Source organism: Schistocerca cancellata, chromosome 2 (assembly GCF_023864275.1).
Source record: "Schistocerca cancellata isolate TAMUIC-IGC-003103 chromosome 2, iqSchCanc2.1, whole genome shotgun sequence".
NCBI classification, from domain to species: Eukaryota; Metazoa; Arthropoda; class Insecta; order Orthoptera; family Acrididae; genus Schistocerca; species Schistocerca cancellata.
The window spans coordinates 462,966,368-462,986,237 of NC_064627.1; the positions used below are offsets into that span (position 1 = coordinate 462,966,368).

The following is a 19,870-nucleotide window of genomic DNA, read 5'->3' on the forward strand; positions in this document are numbered from 1 at the left end:
TGTGATAAGAGCTGTGATAGTCTTATAGGAACATTGGAAGAACCTCACTTCGAATACTTTCTTTTGGAGATATTTCCAGTCTTCGTAACGTTTGTAGATATAAAACTGCTGTTTCCTAACATTTCAGGTATCCTTCGCACTTTTTTTATCAGTGGATGTTTAGTATCTGCCATCTGCTGTAAGATATAACGATCACACATCATTGTTCATTGAATATGTAGAGGTATTTCTGATGCTTCCAGGAGAAGGGCGTTGGTGGGAGAAGAATGCGTAGCTCCGAGACAGATGCGTAAGTTACTGTACTGCAGTGTATCTAGTAGTGCTACGTACTTGTTAGAAGCTGTGTGATAGACCGTGCACCCATAGTCTATACCGGAACGTATCAACGTGCGGTAGAGGGTGAGACGAGTGTTGGGGTGAGCCCCCCGCCATACTCTTGACACTGATCTGATAAAGCTCAATGCTTTTTCACACGTACTGACGAGGGTTTGAATATGAGGTATCCAACTCATTCTGGAATATACGTTTTCTTTATCACGAACCGAAAAAACATGACTGTTCAAATCAAATGGATCATTGATGTACGACAAACAATTCCCTCGTGGCAAAGAGACGTTTTGTGGATCCGTTTAAGATGTGACACATGTATTTGAAAAGTTGAGAAACCTCGGTACAAAATCCATTTTAAATATTACCGCTATATTTCGTATTAAAGCAGCTTTTGACATCAACAACTTTAGCCAATCAGAAGCCCCAATACCTAGCTGCTGAGAGTGGCATCAGGCATGTGTTTTGACAGTTTGACCCTCATCGCATGCGACATCTTCGGGCTATTATCTTTGTGAGTGGCGGTTTGATGAACGAAGAATGTGGGTAGTGTCTGTTGCGTGCGATGTTTTTAACTGTATTGCAGTGTTTTTAGTTCAAATTGTGTATCAGTAAGTGTTTTACGCAGTCTCTTGATTTTGTTTTGTGCATAATCAATTAACATTGAAACGTGTTATTAACGAGTAGCAACTGCAGTGATACGTTTTACCCATTCCATTCAAAACGTAAACCCGGTTAATTCTTTGTACCGTAGTTGTTAAGTTATTCATGCACGAATGAGCTACATTGCCCACCCGTGAACGAAAATACGTCGTACAAAAAACTGTCAAAGGGAAACACTTAAATTTTCAAAGTCATCTCGGGAATTGTTATATGCGTCGAAGTTATTGTGTTGTTAGAGTAACGTGAATCAGTGTCATATCTTTCCGTCACTAACAAATCGTAAGGTTAAAATAAAGTTTAATTCACTGATTGGTGTTTCCTTTTTTCATCTGTGTTTTAATCTGTGGTTTTATTGTATACTTTGACGCGTTCCACACCCACGAGAATCATCTCATTTTTGTGTATGCGGAACGAAAACTGAATCTAATCTTTTTTTACAACTTATGATTACTGATTGAGGTACCTTGTACCGTCGTATTTGTCATTTTATAAACCAAAATAATTTGAAAATGAGTAGATCATGTAAAAATATGCATAAAATAGTTTATCACATTAATATTTTTTTACACTGTTAAAACTGACATTTTATGTTCAGTTGTTTATAACACGACGAAACAAGACTATGACAGATACCATGGTAAATCATTATGTGAACAGCTTTGTTTGATAATAGCCACGAGTAACTCAAATGTGCAATACAATTTTATTATTTTTGTAGGTAGAAGGAAACGAATTTAGAATAGCTAGAGCAGGCATTTGCGAAATATTTTCTTTACATTCTAACTAAGAGTACTGTTTTTATACCTGCTGGAAACCGTTTATTGGTTGTAATGCAGGTTTTTTTTTAATCCCAGAATGGTAATCGGCTCAATATTATGGCTACTTTGGTAGTGAAGACAGACTTACAAATATAAATTCAGAGGTTTTTGATAGTGAGATCCAGTTAAGCTTTAAAATTTGTAAAACAAACTTCTCTCATTTATTGGTATGGATCAGAGTGTATTACACAAATTTTGTAAATGAACTACAATTTGTGATAGTGATACAACATGTAAACATTTTGTAATGTTTTTTTCATTGATGTGGACCATGTTGAGTGTCTTAAAGCAGTTACTCAGTTACAGTTTGTTATTATGTGCTGAGATGTCTAGTCATATAATTCATTAGGGCTCCAGAAATTTCACCATTTATCTATTGTACTCTGCTTATATTTAAGAGTCTGCTGAGCAGTATTTTTAGCAAATTCGCTATATAGAATGGAAATGTTATACAGTAGCATGCTTTCTCAATAAAATGTTAAAATTATGAATGGCCTTACCAGTTAACTAGCTACAGTACTCTATATTTGTCCATGGTGTAAAAACAGAATAAAATCTTAACACTAAAAATATTGTTACCATTATTGTCAGTTCACACAATATGACTAGGTGCTTGTGACCCTAACATCAAAGAAAACCTTTCTCATCTCAGTGTATCCTTGACAAGGACTACTTCAGGCTCTTGTGTCTTTGCCTTAATGAAACCCTGTATAGTGTCAGTTCCAGAGCATGAAATATTCTCAGCTGTCATCCTTTGTTGAGCAGCTTGTGGTGATGTTGGTAATATATGTTGTTGGTTAAAGATTGCTACAGACTATCAGTAATTTATCATTAAAGCAATTTATTGACTTCATTGGTATTTAGTACCAGATTGTACTAATCTCAGAAAAATTAAGCAGATGGTCACATCCGGCTGATGGCAGTTGGTTTGTGTCACTGTAGCACTCCCAAACCTGAAAGATTTCATGTTATCACACTCGGTAATAATAATAATTTGCTATGCTATATTACTGAAACAAGTCATAATTTCATACCGGTATTTAAGGAAAGGAATTATAACTGATTTAATTCCAAAATAAATCCCGTTGTGTTGCTGTATTTAAAACAGTTTCTACATAGTTGAAACTAAACAGGTGAACAGTAAATAAACAATACCCATAAATAGTATGCAAAATAAGCAGTCTTTAGGACACTTGAGTCGTCAAAATTTTAGTGAATGTTTTGGATATTATTCTCTCTGTTCAGGATTCGATAATGGTAGTTGCATTCTCAAGCAAGAGGTTCATTTCCACTTTATCTATATAAAATAAAGCACATTACCTTTTTATTTCACAAAATAGAAACAGATATTAAAAGTGTACATATAGGGATGCAATTGTGGTAATTGTCGTCCAGAAGGTTCAGTTGTGGGGGCCTGCCATATTACAGGGTTGAGGTGGATGGATATGGAGCAATGTGGGAACAAGAAATCCTGAAATGGCTAGTGTGAAAAGAAAAGCCTAATTTAGTTGACTGAAATGGGAATAAACCAGAAATAAGGATGGCCTGATGAGAACTCGGTTAAATATCTTGACGTTATTTCATCTCAGTTGTGCTAAGTTGAGTAGTAGTTACATTTGAAAGATAGTTATATTTTGTATGCTTGCTAATCTAGATTGGAAGAATTGCTAGAAGGCTCTTACCCATAAAAATCTTATTTAGCTAAAGTGAAGCAGCATGAAAATAATGAAAAATAGGATATATGTAGAATCCATAGTTCTTGAGTCATTAGGCTGAGTGTTTGCAGTAGGGCCTAATAATTTGCTAGGCAGCCAGACTTCATGGAATACTGGTTACAATAATATTCCTGTAACTGCCAGGTAAGAGAATGTAAGAACTGATGTGCAACTCATTCTGTGGTGATTTCTGGGCACCCAGTAGTTTTATGCTATGTGCTTGGCAATGTTGACTGATTTGAGTGATCAAGGGAAAACCACAACAAATATATCAGATTTTGAAGTGACTGACCAAGTGGGTGAGTGCCAGGATGCGAACCTAAATGTCGGGGGTTCCATCTGCGGCAGTTGGTACAGGGATTTCTTTGTGTCAACTTACCACTTTTTCACCTGTGGAAATGATTTATTGATGGCTGACAAGTTAGTTGGGAGGTGAGAGGGAGACATAACACATTCTTTAGGACTCTGTGTAGTAAAGCATTGTGATGCTCAAACCTACCTTTGGGTAGAGGACAGCTGTAACTATAATCTTTAGTGTTTCAGATAACTATTTTGAAATTGTCCTCAGTTATACAGTGCATAATTGCTAAAGAAAATAAACTAGCCAAATAGTTACATCAGACAAACTGTATAATATTTTATAAATTAAACTCTTAATTCACTTTGATATTTTTAAAAATATATACTGTCAGAAACAGTATTTTTAGGCTACTGGCTTAAGCTGATGTATTTACTCTGTTAATTGTATCTATTTGATTCAAGATGGAGAGCACATTTTGAGCACATGTGCAATACATTGAAGATATTGTATTATCACCGCGAATGCCCAATGTTGCACTTAACTTTTGCTGTGTGCTATGACCTAAATGAAACTTGAAACTAAGTCCATAGTTATGTAATTGCATTTCATGTCATTGTAGTGCCTCACAATGCAGTGACCACTCATTTTTGTCCTTTCAGTGCCACAGGCTGTAAGTTACTGACTGATTGCACCAGCTGTATTTATATCAGAGTGAGCATGATTTCCTGAAGCTCATATACTTGGCAGTTCTCCAGTTTCTAGGTGACTGAAATAGGAGAAATGAATAGTCTTTTCTTTTCTTTTTGTTATTCTCGGTGATTATACTCTAAGATGTATGACACATACAGATTCAGAAAGCTGGTTGAAACCTGAAATCAGCAGCAGTGAGATTTTTTGCAGAAAATATAAGTGTGTATTGAAGGGACAGACTTATGGGAAAGGGAGGTGCTGTATTTGTCGCAATAGACTCAAAACCACTGAGATAGAAATTGAAGCTGCATGTGAGATTGATTGGGCAACATTCAGTATCAGGGATGTGCATGAAATGGTAACTGGAGCCTTCTGTTGCCCACTTGATACATCTCCTGATGTAAACGAAAACTCTCGAGGAAACCTCGGGTTGCTTGTATGTAAGTTCCCCCCATCATACTGTAATCATGAGTGGAGACCTTAATCATCCAGCAATCAATTGTGAAAATTACAGTTTTGTTATTGGTGGGTGTGATAAGAGTTCTTGTTGAACAGTACTAAATACCTTTGCTGAAAACTATTTAGAACAAATAGTTTGGAACCCCTCCCATGGTGGAAATATTTTGGGTCTGACGGCAGCAAATAGACCTGATATCTTTGAGGATGTCCACAATGAAACTGGTATCGGTGATTGTGTCATGGTCGTGGCAACAATGATAACCAAAGTACAAATTTCAACTAAAACAACCAGAAAGATATATATGTTCAGTAAACTAGATATAAAAAGCAGTGTTGTATCTCAAGTGAGGAACTAGAAACTTTCAGCATAGGGTAGGAGCGTGTAGAGGAACTACGGCTCAAGTTTAAAAGAATAGTTGATTGTACTGGTACAACAGTTCACAATGGGAGGGGACCCTCTATGTATAAAATCACTTTAAAGGAACTTCTAAAGGAACAGAGACCACTGCATAATAAGTGTAAAACAAAGCATATAACTATAGATAGATAGATGCTGAATGAAACATGTTTGTCTGCCAAGATGGCAATGCATGAAGCCCTCAGTGACTACTGTAGCAAAATACTGTCAAGTGATCTTTCACAAAACCCAATGAAATTTTGGTCATGTGTAAAGGCTGTTAATGTCCAGGACTTAGCGAATGAGACAGGAACTGAAATTGAGGATAGGAAAGCAAAAGCTGCTATGCTTAAGTCTGTTGTCAAACATTCCATTACAAACAAAAACTCGGGAAGATTGCCCCAATTTAATCTGTGTAACACCAAAAAGATGAGTTAAATCAGTATTAGTTTCAGTGCTGTTGAGAAACAGCTGAAATCGTTAAAATTGAACAAAACTGTAGGGCTCAGTAGAATCCCTGTCACATTTTATACTGAATTTGCTGCCGAGTTAGCTCCTCTTCCAACTGTAATCTGTCATATATCCTTCAAACAAAAAAATTGTGCCCAGTAGTTGGAAAAACCACAAATCACACCCATCTTCAAGAAGGGTAGTGGAAGTGGTCCACAAAAGCTACTGTTCAATACCTTTGACACTGATTTGTTGTAGAATCTTAGAACTTATTCTGAGATGAAACATAATGAGTTATCTTGAACAGAATGACCTCCTCCATGCGAGCCAGCATGGATTCCGGACACATTGATCGTGTGAAACCCAAATCCGTTTTCTCACAAGACGTACTGAAAGCTCTGGATCAAGGCAGTTGCATTTCTGTAAAGCATTTGACTCAGTACCACACCTACTCTTTTTTCTGTCAAAAGTGTGATCATATGGGCTATCAAAAGAAATTTGTGAATGGATTGAAGACTTTTTGATAGAGAGGACACAGTTTATCTCGGATGGAGAGTTGGGGTCAGATGTAGAAGTAAATTCAGGGGTGCCACAGGGAAGTGTATTGGGACCCTTGCTGTTCATTTTGTATATTAATGACCTCACAGACAATGTTAATAGTAACCACAGACTTTTGCTGATGATGCAGTTATCTATAATGAAGTACTAACTGAAAACAGCTGCATAAACGTTCAATCAAATCTCAATAAGATTTCAAAGTGGTGCAGAGTTCGACAACTTGTTTTAAACATTCAGAAGTGTAAAATTGTGCACTTCACAAAATGAAAAATACATAGTATCCTGTGGCTATAATATTAACAAGTCACAGTCAGACAACTAACTCTTACAAATACCTGAATGTAACACTTTGTAGGGATGTGAAATGGAACGACCACATAGCGTCTGTTGTGTGTGTAAAGCAGGTGGTAGATTTTGGTTTATTGGTTGAATACTGGGGAAATGCAGTCAGTCTATGAAGGAGATTGCTTACAAATCACTTGTGCAACCCATTCTAGAATATTGCTCAAATGTGTGGGGGACATACCAAATAGGTTTAACAGGAGATATTGAATGTATCACAGAGAATGGGCACAAGCATTGTCACAGATTTGTTTGACACATGGGAGGGTTTTACAGTGATGCTGAAGAAACCGAACTGGCAGACTTGAAGATAGACATAAACAATCCCAAGAAAGTCTGGTAGCAAAGGTTCAGGAAGCTTTAGGAATGTATTACAATCCTCTATGCATTGCAAACATAGGGATCATGAGGACAAGATTAGAATAATTACAGCACACACAGAGTCATTCTATCAATCATTCTTACCATACTCCATGCGTGAATGGAATGGGAAGAAATCCTGATGACCGGTACAGTAGTATGTACCCTCTGCCATGCACCTCTGGTTTTCAGAGAGTGGATGTAGATGTTGACAACTGACATGATCTATCAGGATCTGTTGACTAATCCCCTTTGTCCTTTGATCAGTGTAATTGGGACTCATCAAATTCAGGCTTACTATTAGTCTCGTAAATGCAGAAGTAGCATTCAAGTTTAATTGGCTTCTTTTGCATCCAATTGCAAATTATTCACTGCAGTCAGAGTAGTATCCATCCATGCTAATGATGTTATACTGGGCCATCTTTGTGTGAATTTTTCTGAGAGGCAACTGCTTAATAACTTTAGATAAAGCTAAAATAAGTTGTAGCCTAATAAAGTAGGAGTCTTGGAGTTAGCCAGAATTATAGTAACCATACTCAAAAATAAGGAATTAAAATAACAAGAAATAATGTTAAATAGCAAACAAGAGGGGCATATACGAGTATCTACATGGAAGAGACAGCAGTTGAACTGAAGCATTTAATCAGAAAGAAGTTACACTTTTTCAACCGCTTTCCAGGGTTGAAAGTGGGACGAGGGGTGTTGGGGAAAAAAGGGTGAGAGTGAAAGTATCAGCCTAAACTTTGTTGTTATGACCAGGTATGCTTCGGCTTCATCATGTAGTGTTGTTAAACAGGTAAATGCCATTTTAGAATATTACTGACATTGAGTGAAATACCTAAATATGTATGATATTCTGTAACATAGCAATTCTACTGTGCTATACTGAATCCTAATGTAGGTCCTATTTGTAGAATGCCACTGCTACTCTAGGCACAAGACTCTCCTGCACATTCCCAGTACAGATGCCGCGATGAACACAGTGGTTGCTAACAGTTCTCAGACAAATGATAAAACTGTGAGTAACTGAAAGAAAGAGTTAAAGATAGGTAGTTACCATTGTAAGTATAGTATACTCAAGCCATGGCACAGACAAATGTGACACATTAGGAAACGGTATCATTTAAGAAATGTGAATTAAAGTGACCTTTCAATTTGCTTATCCTTGGCCAACACTGTGGAACGCTTTTTCTGAAACTGAATATTGAGCAATGGTCTTTTATATCTCTATGCAGAACAGGTAGTATGAATAGCCCATGTTCCACCATTCTTTAATTAGTTTTGTTACTGTGTTGCAGTCTTACAAGTGGCTTGTCCTAATCATAATACTGAAGATTCATAATTGTATTTTCTGTTCAACACACTTGGACACCATTGTACTAGCATTCCAGATATGGGTTTTAGCTAGAATCTGAGTGGGTGAGTATAGCAAAATCTTTAGAAAACACTGCCATAGTAGGCAATAAATAAGTTTCTACTGCTTTTATTTATCTGTCCCCCACCCTCCTCGTACTGTCTGTTCAAAAGTATCTGCAGACCCCTATGTAATGCACAATTCACCACATCAAAAGAGGTGGACCCACCAGTAACGGTGGTTGGAGCTGTTGTGTTATCAGTAGAGAAGCAGAAATAGCAGAAAGGATGGGTAGGGAGAGCAATGCTTGAGATGGTTGAGAGAGCGATGTCACTGGACAGTGCTTGACTGGAAACATGCCATTTGGAGTGATGAATTGTGCTATAACCCGGGGCAATCCAATGGAAGGGATTGGGTTTGGCATATGCCTGGATAGTGTTCCTTGCCGTTGTGTGTAGCATCCACAGTGAAGTACCTAGTTGGTGATGTTATGGTATGGGGATGTTTTTCATGGTTAGGGTGTAGTCCTCTTATTGTACTTGAGAAAACACAAAATGTGGAAGGGTATGAACACATTTTACAGGATTATGTACTGCCTACAGTAGAGACATAGTTCAGAGACAAAGATTGTACTATCATGACAATGCCCACTGTCCTAAAATAGCAAATGTGAGACAATGATTTGTAAATGGTAACATTCCTAAAATGGACTAGTCTGCTCAGAGTCCTGACTTGAACCGATTGGAACATCTGTGGGGTAAGCGGGAACATTGAATTTGCTCCAAACTCCAGCATCCAACATTGTCTGGTTTCATCTATTAAGGAAGAATGGGCTACCATTCCTCCACAGATACTAAGGCACTTCACTAAAAGTGTCAGCACCAGAGTTCAAGCTGTTGTAAAGGTGAAGAGTGGGCAGAGCCCATATTAATGTTCACAAATTGATGTCTTAGATACATTTCAACTTATAGGACCCACTGACATGCAGCATGCACAGGGTTAATGGTGGTTGAGTGAGTCGTTTGCAGATTGGTAGGAAAGTGTGAATATATGTGGAGGATGAGGCATGGAGAACCAACACTTACATATGGTACTAGCTTAACACCTGCTGCTTCACTCGCGTAGCCTGTATAGCCTGCAGATATCTTTTTTGTTTTTGTTTACTTGAATTTTTATGTTGTTCACGAATTGTGACAACTTGAGATTGACAGGAAGTGCAAAATGGCTAAGCAGGGATGGCTAGAGGATAAATGTAAGGATGTAGAGGCTTATCTCAATAGGGGTAAGATAGATACTGCCTACAGGAAAATTAAAGAGACCTTTGGAGAAAAGAGAACCACTTGTATGAATATCAAGAGCTCAGATGGAAACCCAGTTCTAAGCAAAGAAGGGAAAGCAGAAAGGTGGAAGGAGTATATAGAGGGTCTATACAAGGGCGATGTACTTGATGACAATATTATGGAAATGGAAGAGGATGTAGATGAAGATGAAATGGGAGATATGATACTGCGTGAAGAGTTTGACATAGCTCTGAAAGACCTGAGTCGAAACAAGGCCCCGGGAGTAGACAACATTCCATTAGAACTACTGACGGCCTTGGGGGAGCCAGTCCTGACAAAACTCTACCATCTGGTGAGCAAGATGTATGAGACAGGCGAAATACCCTCAGACTTCAAGAAGAATATAATAATTCCAATCCCAAAGAAAGCAGGTGTTGACAGATGTGAAAATTACCGAACAATCAGTTTAATAAATCACAGCTGCAAAATACTAACGCGAATTTTTTACAGACGAATGGAAAAACTGATAGAAGCTGACCTCGGGGAAGATCAGTTTGGATTCCGTAGAAATATTGGGACACGTGAGGCAATACTGACCCTACGACTTATCTTAGAAGCTAGATTAAGCAAAGGCAAACCTACGTTAATAGCATGTATAGGCTTAGAGAAAGCGTTTGACAATGTTGACTGGAATACTCTCTTTCAAATTCTAAAGGTGGCAGGGGTGAAATACAGGGAGCGAAAGGCTATTTACAATTTGTACAGAAACCAGATGGCAGTTATAAGAGTCGAGGGACATGAAAGGGAACCATTGGTTGGGAATCTTGATATTGAGCAAGCAGTGAAGGAAACAAAAGAAAAATTCGGAGTAGGTATTAAAATACATGGAGAAGTAATGAAAACTTTGAGGTTTGCTGATGACATTGTAATTCTGTCAGAGCCAGCAAAGGACTTGGAAGAGCAGTTGAACGGAATGGTTAGTGTCTTGAAGGGAGGATATAAGATGAACATCAACAGAAGCAAAACGAGGATAATGGAATATAGTCGAATTAAGTTGGGTGATGCTGAGGGAATTAGATTAGGAAATGAGACACTTAAAGTAGTAAAGGAGTTTTGCTATTTGGGGAGCAAAATAACTGATGATGGTCGAAGTAGAGAGGATATAAAATGTAGACTGGCAATGGCAAGGAAAGCATTTCTGAAGAAGAGAAATTTGTTAACATCGAATATAGATTTAAGTGTCAGGAAGTCATTCCTGAAAGTATTTGTATGGAGTGTGGCCATGTAAGGAAGTGAAACATGGACGATAAATAGTTTGGACAAGAAGAGAATAGAAGCTTTCAAAATGTGGTGCTACAGAAGAGTGCTGAAGATTAGATGAGTAGATCACATAACTAATGATGAGGTATTGAATAGGATTGGGGATAAGAGAAGTTTGTGGCACAACTTGATTAGAAGAAGGGATCGGTTGGTAGGACATGTTCTGAGGCATCAAGGGATCACCAATTTAGTATTGGAGGGCAGCGTGGAGGGTAAAAATCGTAGAGGGAGACCAAGAGGTCAATACACCAAGCAGATTCAAAAGGATGTAGGTTGCAGTAGGTAGTGGGAGATGAAGAAGCTTGCACAGGGTAGAGTAGCATGGAGAGCTGCATCAAACCAGTCATAGGACTGAAGACCACAACAACAACAACAACATCTAACTGAGAAGTAAAATACCAATGTTCATAAATTTAGCTTTAATTTTTTTTAATGTAATGAAAGATTCTCGTAAAAATTTTGATTTTCTATTGCACTCCCTTCGGGGTTGAATTTCCAGAGACACTGAAACACTTTCTTTCTTTCTTTCCTTCTTTCTTTCTTCCTTTCTTTTTTTTTTAACCAAGAAGTCAAATACCAATAGCCTTAAAAAATCCTTTAGTAGTGCTTTAGTAGGCATAAGGCATAGTCCATATCAATTCAGGCGGGCTAGGAAAAAATCGTACCGTCATAGTCTCGGATGTTATTGAATTTAGCATATATGTTAAAATGAAGGACTAAGTAAGGAAAAGTTTTTTTTTTTTTCGCCTCCAAAAAAATTTCTGCTCTGAGATACAACCCTCCAAAGATGACACTGTGCATACCATTTTGAAGATGCGAATTTTGGAACAATTTTTAAAATGCTGTTTCTCTAGAGCAGTTGTAAATATTTAGTTGGGGTTTTCTTTATTTGAAAGATAATTGCTTTATGATTACAAAGAAATTCTCCATTTGGATCTATCTGTCAAAGTTCTTTTACCATAACATTCTGAACTTTTTTTGTAATTTATGGATTTTTATTTTCAAAAACCCAATCCATAAAATTTTGATTTTTTTTCTGTTGGTTATTACCTTATAGTTCTACATTCCCTGAAAAGGAGAGCTTCCACTTCTAGGTTGAATAGGTTTTATAAAAAATTGAAATTTTTGCCATACATAAAACCTGTTTTATTACTACATTGTCACATAACAGGCTCATAAAAATCAAAACCTAGCCTTGTTTAACATGATTTTAGTTTTGAATGATGAGTAAGAGACTCATTTTTCAAGCATTTTAAATGGGTCCAAAATGTATGTGAAAGGTCCAAAGACTTAAAGGTTTCAATTTATACAACTTCCATGCACTCTGTCTTGTACTTAAATTAGCCAGTCAACGAACTACAAATGTGTTACACTGCTTCAGTATTGTCATTTGGTATAGGGTGAGGCCTTCCTGTTGAACCAATAGGAACTGGAGCACTTATAGTCTTCAAAACATTGTGAACAGGAAGTAAGTACTGATGGTGTTGTTACTGTCGTTCAGCTGAAAACCTATATCCAGGAGCTGGTCCATGTGGTAGCATAAAGTCCACAACATTTTCATTTAACTCGTAACTGGTGTCTATAATCGCTGCAATCCACCAGTCACAGTCATACACATACACCACAAACATCCCCCTTCTCAGGTTGTGAATCTGAATATTATCCTGCTGTTTCTGAGGTGTTGTCCGAACAAACGAAATTTCTTCTTTCTGGCTCTTTAAAGTGCATGCAGTATGAGTTGCTCATCACTTTGAACCCAAAAATGTGTCTTTTGGATTCCTTTCACAGGAGTAGTTTGTTTGGACCATTCTTCTTTTTTCTGGCCACGGAATTCTTCGATTTCCTCTTTGGACAAAAGAATGAGGGCTGTGGATGTGTAAGATTTCATGACTCTCGTAAAATCCTCAGCATTCTGAATTGCAGCTGTATTTGGCTGTATTTGGTCTGGAAAGATTATGTTTTGTAGCATGGTGCTTCAGCATGCTTCCTACACCATCACAAGCCCCCCTTCCCATGACCAGTAGCACTGTATACCCTGTCAGTTGGTACAAGCGACTTAACTCAATTCAAGTATCTGTTAACATTTTTAAAAATGGTTAGGTGCACCATCAGAAATAATGACGATCTTCTCTGCCCCTGTTTGCAGTTGAAGAATTTTGTGCATTGCTAGCAAAGCATGTGCTTGAGTCATGTCCTGCATCATCACTTATAACTGCAACGCTTGTGGTCTTGTTTTGAAAATATGTCACTCCTGTAAAAATTGAAACCTGGTCATTACTCCAATAATACCTTTGTACTTCTTGATGGAGAATTACGCATCAGTTCTCAGCAAAGTCACAGTGAAGCACTAAACATAGTTCTTCAGCCTTTACACACCCTTTCACTTCTGCAGTGTGTTGTTGTTGTTGCAATTTCTTCACATGCTGGCATGTTACTGCTTTCACTGACCATTTATCAAGTTCAAAATTCACACAGTACACACGTAAACAGATATCTCTAGGTGAGTGTGGAGCTACCAACGTAGGTCGTAGTGCATAAAGTTTTGATTTTCCAACGTATGAAGTTGTGTAGTTGGTCTTGTAAATTGCAAAAGTTTCTTTAATTCTGTAAATCATGTACCTCTTCACTTTCACAACTTTTTGACCTTCAACTGTTACCGTTATAGTGTCTTTTTCGTTGACACTCTAGTGAGAACAGTCCCATTTATCTTCCAGATAAAATGACTGCACTATTTGAACTTGAGCTGCTTCTACAGGATGACCATAATAGGCATCTGGTCTTCCAAAGACTCCTTTTACAGACCTCACATTTCTTGGTTTGTCTACCATGTAATTTGATACTGATGGAATGTGGTTCAAAATACTTTTCTTTGAAAGTGTATCTGGAATAATAGTTAAAACTTGCACCTCTTCACTGTAAGATGCACAGTATTCAACAGCTGAATTGATAGTTGTGAAAAATTCCTGGCAAGGGGTGCAAGAGTGCTTTGGTTCATTTTCATCTGAAGATGGAATTTCTGCTTTGAAGAATGTGGTCAGTTTTGCTGTAGTGTATGCATCCATAGCTGTAGTAATTTCTCTGCACTTTCTTGATGCGTAGAGCTTATGGTTTGACTTCACTGACCACGGTTTCTTAACAGAACTAACACCAACCTCTGTAGTTGACTGATTCACTGTATTTAATTCTTCCTCTATTGATGCAAAATTTGCACCATGGGAGGCTTCACCTTGTTCAGATACTATCATTGTTGTTATTCTGTCAAAACATGTGAAACACAAATAGTCGTCACTAGAAACATCTTCACTTTGAAACAGGGTCTTCAAATGAGAACACTTATTCCCAGCGTGTACAAAGTCTGTTTTTTTGTTTGTCTTATATATCACTCTTTTATGCATATGCAAATATTGAGCACACTTCACTCTCCTGTGGCTCCAGTCACAAAACATTTCAAACCGTCCTTTTCACAAAACACACTGCAACTGTGTCAACTGGCAAATTCCTCATGAAAATGCAGAACTTACTGGATGGTCTCAGATTTCTTAGAAGCCTCTTCAGTATACAAATTAGCGCTGAACGACTACAGTACAGAAACCTTCAATGAACAACCACGGTGAAGAAACTGACAAGAAACTACAACAAAGTGTAAGAAATATCAGCTACAAAGAAAGTGATAAGAAATAACTGCAACAAAGACAATGAAAATAAACATTGTAACAAAGAAATTAGTAAGGAACCATTGGAAGTTAAAAAAATGATTTTTTAAAATAAAACCTGTCCAACTTAAAAGTGGAAGCTCTCCTTTACAAAGAATGTAGTACTACATGGTACTAATCACCAGAAAAAATTCTAACTTTTCTGGATTGCCATTTTGGGGGGGGGGGGGGGGGGGGGGGGGAAGGTGACAATAAAAGAACTTCGACAGATATGTCCAAACGGAGGATACCACTGTAATCATAATGCAATTACCTTTCAAGTAAAAAAAAAAAAAAAAAAAGAAAAAAAATATCTAGAACTGTTACAGAGATACAGCATTTAAATTTTTTTTCCAAAATTCCCATTTTCTGAATGGTGTTCGCAGTATCATCTTTGGAGGCCTGTATCTTGGGACAGGAATTTTCTTGGGGGGGGGGGGGGGGGAGAGAGAAAGTGTTTCTTACTTACTCCTGAATTGTAACATATGCTAAATTCAATAACATCCGAGACTACGAAGGTAACCCCCCTGCCTGAAGTAATACGGATTATGGCAGTAATTATTTATATTCAAAAACCTTCACTCACTATTTTATCCTCATTGTTGTTGTTGTGGTCTTCAGTCCTGAGACTGGTTTGATGCAGCTCTCCGTGCTACTCTATCCTGTGCAAGTTTCTTCATCTCCCAGTACCTACTGCAGCCTACATCCTTCGGAATCTGCTTAGTGTATTCATCTCTTGGTCTCCCTCTACGATTTTTACCCTCCACGCTGCCCTCCAATACTAAATTGATGATCCCTCGATGTCTCAGAACATGTCCTACCAACCGATCCCTCCTTCTAGTCAAGTTGTGCCACAAGTTCCTCTTCTCCCCAATTCTGTTCAGTACCTCCTCATTAGTTACGTGATCTACCCATCTAATCTTCAGCATTCTTCTGTAGCACCACATTTCGAAAGCTTCTATTCTCTTCTTGTCTAAACTATTTATCGTCCACGTTTATCCTCGTAGAATTTCCAAAAATGCTGAAACATGTATTTTTTATTTTCTACCGAGATACCAAATACCAGTTTCTGTAGTCCTAGCTTCAAAATTCCCTTAATATTAATATACAGTATGACCCAATTTCATCCCCTTGGAGGTTTAACTTCCAAAAAAGTGAAACTCATATTTTTTCATCTCTAACTGAAAAGGCAAACACCAATTTTCAAATATATGTTTTATCCCTATTTCAACCCATTATTGATTTAATTTCCAAAAACAGTGACATATGTATGTTTTATTTCCAACAGAGGAGCAAAATATAAATTTGGATAGGTTTAGCCTCAAAAATGGTTGCACAATAAAATATTTCCATAAAAACTTTCATCCCCCTTTTCACCCCCATAGTGGTTGAATTTCCTAAAACAGTGAAAAACATATTTTTTTTTTATTTCTAACTGAGATGCGAAATTTAAATTTTCATAGACTTAGTTTTAAAAATGCCTTCATAATAAAGTATTTAAAAAAAAAAAAACCTCATCCCATATTTTGTCTCCTTAGGGGGTTCAGTTTCCAAAAATACTGAAACATGTACTGTTTTTATTTGCAACAGAGAAGTCAAATACCAATGTTCATAGAGGTACCCATTACCTAATCTGATTCTTCAGCATCACCTGATTTAATTCGACTACATTCCATTATCCTTGTTTTGCTTTTGTTGATGTTCATCTTATATACTCCTTTCAAGATACTGTCCATTCCGTTCAGTTGCTCTTCCAAGTCCTTTGCTATCTCTGACAAAATTACAGTGTCATTGACAAACCTCAAAGTTTTTATTTTTTTCTCCCTGGACTTTAATTCCTACTCCAAATTTTTCTTTTGTGTCCTTTACTGTTTGCTCAATATACAGATTGAATAACATTGGGGATATGGTTCAACCCTGTCTCACTGCACTCTGTGATCGGACGGTGGGACTTGGTGACACACTTCACTCTGTCCGGCCCCAGAGGAGCATTCCCCTCATAGCTCAGTACTACCCAGTACTGGAGCAACTGAATTACACACTCCGCCAGGGTTCTGACTACCTTTCGTCGTGCCCTGAAATGAGAAATGTCCTGCCCACTATCCTTCCCACCCCTCCCACTGTGGTATTCTGCCATCCACCAAATCTACACAATATACTCGTCCATCCTTACACACCCCCTGCTCCCAGCCTCATACCCCTATAATAGACCTAGATGCAAGACCTGTCCCATACATCCTTCCACCACCACCACCACCACCACCACCACCACCACCACCACCACCAACTACTCCAGCCCAGACAGGCTACCTGTGAAACCAGTCATGTGATCTACAAGCTAAGCTGCAACCACAATGCTGTGTTCTATGTGGACATTACAACCAACAAGCTGTCTGTCCGCATTAATGGCCACCAACAAGCTGTGGCCAACAACAAGTGGGACCACCCTGTTTCTCAGAATGCTGCCAAACATGACATCCTTCATTTCACTGACTGCTTCACAGCCTGTGTCATGTGCAACAGCAACAAAGACAATAGAAATAAACATTGTAACAAAGAAATTAGTAAGAAGCAACTTCAGTGAAGACATACATTACCCTTGGAAGTACCCTCCAACACCAGTTTTTCTAAATTGCGCAAGTGGGAACTTTCCCTGTAATACATCCTACGTTCCTGTAACCCTCCTGGCTTCAACCTTCGTTAGTCACTGTCCTCACCCATCCAGCCCCTTCCCTGTCCCCATTCCAACACTATACAACCGTTATCCCACCATCACACCCATTCTTCTTACTTCTCTCCTTTTCCACCACTCCTGGGGAGAGTGGTGGACCTCTCCTCATGTCTGCCATCTAACCTGCAGCACTTCACTGTCTGCCATCCCTACCCTACTATCCCTCCCCCTCTCACTCCCTGCTGCAGCCTCCTTATCTCCACCCAGTTGCCACTCCCATCATGCACCAGTGCTGCTGCTTGCTGTGTGGTTTCAGTAGCCTGAGACTGCAGTCGTATGGTGAGTAGCAACTTTCCTTTTCACAATACTGTTACATTTCCCTTTTTAAGTTTTCCAACATACTTGCCCAATTTAGAGATCTAACGTTCCACACTCCGATCAGTAGAACATCAATTTTGTTTGTCCTGATCGCGCAATGTCCTCCTGAGTAATCCCTGCTGGAGATCCGAATGGGGGCTATTTACCTCTGGAATATTTTACCCAACAGGATACCATCATCTTTAACCATACAGTATAGCTGCGTGCCCTCGGGAAAAAATTATGACTGTAGTTTCACCTTGCTTTCAGCAAGGCCATTTTGGTTGATGTAACAAGGCCACATCAGTCAATCATCCAGACTGTTGCCCTTTTCTGAAAAGGCTGCTGCCGCTCTTCAGGAACGCTGTTGGTCATTGGAAGTATCAGCAATGCTCTACAGTGCCTTAAGATATTATCTAGCATTGCATTTAAAGTTAATAGTGTTGTCAACAATATTATGAAAAGATGACACATTGAGTTGCAGACAGGTACAGTGAAAAGACTGAAACATTTGTGCTTTCGGCTGAAGCATTCTTCAGAGTGGACATTAGTGTTGTCAGTTTAGTATGCAGCATGAAATAGTAGAACATATAAATGCAGGATATTATGAATCTGGTATTGAACTAAACATTGCTGTTGGTTTCGGTCTAGTTGAAGAGGTCAGTGGAATGTGTACAATGAAACACAGTTATTTGGTGGGTACAAACTTTGGACTTTATGTGAAATCAGTATTAATCTCTCTTAAAGTCGTTATTTCTAAAATGGATTATCTCATAAACACTGTAGAAGCATGATAAAATGGAGAAAGGAATTTTTTTGCCATGCTAAGATAATGGAAACTCAAAGAAGGTGGTGCCATTACAGATTAACGAAACAGTCAAGTTGTCAGCTGGTCACATAACTGAATTAAATGACAAAAGATCTGGAAAGACAAAGAGAAGACTATTAGGCATAAAGCAGTGTAAATGAGTGTATGGAATAATTAAGACATTGTAACATAATTTGAATTGCAAGTTATTCATTACTGAAGAGAGTACCATTATTGTTGTATGTTGACATTTTTTATGCTACGCTGTTTATGTTAATAACTCCAAGATAAAAAATAGTTGTGTATATGCAGATTATTTTATCAGGCAAGTAGCTGGTTTGATGAAGTTTAACTTACTTTGTCAGATAGCCTCTAGTTATACATGAAATTTTCATGAAAAAGAAGCATGTAAGGCAAGTTTCTTGCAAGCACAGTTTCACTTGCCCTGCTATTGCACACTGATACGAGTAATCATGTTTCATTCAGAGAAATTAGTGCACATAATTAAGTATGAATGCATGACAGGTAGGCTTCACAGAGCCTATATATTGTGACTTTGGAAAATAACTCTTCAGTATATCCACTTGTTCCTGTTTCAGCAGAAATGGCTCATTTAGGAAGTGTGAGAAATTGTGTAGACTGGCTTAACTCCAATGAGGCTACTAAGAGGAAGGTATGTTTCATATATATATTTCTAATCATCTTAGTCCATTAGAGCGAGGAATTAAAGCTGTGTTCCTGTTTCAGAATGGCATGAAACAACTTCGTGATTTGATGAATGATCAAACCATACTGCAAGAGTTAAACAATTCATCAAATTCCAGTGATGTTAACTGGACACACATTTTTAGTTCAGCTCACAATTTACTCATAAAAGTAAGTATGTATGATATGGCAATAACCATTGCAATAAACTTAGGACCACCATTGTAATATCTTACACACACACACACACACACACACACACACACACACACACACACACACACACACACACACAAAAGGCATAAGCTTGCTGAGAGGTTTACACTTAGTTGTGGTCAGTGACAGGGGGGTGATGTATATTTAAAAATGTTTATAAAGCTGATAATTTATTAACCGAATCCTTCTGTGAAAGTAGGCATATATAGACTAACAGCTGTTTGTAACTCAGAAATATATATTCTCTATTTGTAGAAAAATCCCTTGTCCTCAGTTTATTTATAAATTCTAAAGTGAGGGAATAGACTACGAAATGCAATAGAACATGTGCTGGTGTAATTTGTGAATAGAATTAAGCAGTTACAGTATTTAATGGCTCTTTTCGCA

The 19,870-nt window shown here is 38.0% G+C and overlaps 1 protein-coding gene across 1 annotated transcript in view; it reads left to right on the top strand.

Annotated features, from left to right (window-relative positions):
• Nucleotides 1–252: 252 nt before the first annotated feature.
• Nucleotides 253–19,870, top strand: part of LOC126161971 (serine-protein kinase ATM) — a 481,619-nt gene continuing 462,001 nt past the window's right edge. Inside the window, exons 1-3 of the mRNA XM_049918161.1 lie at nt 253–289; nt 19,165–19,235; nt 19,310–19,438. Of these exons, the coding sequence (XP_049774118.1) occupies nt 286–289; nt 19,165–19,235; nt 19,310–19,438 (204 nt within the window). The 5' untranslated portion in view covers nt 253–285. The remainder of the gene's footprint in view (nt 290–19,164; nt 19,236–19,309; nt 19,439–19,870) is intronic.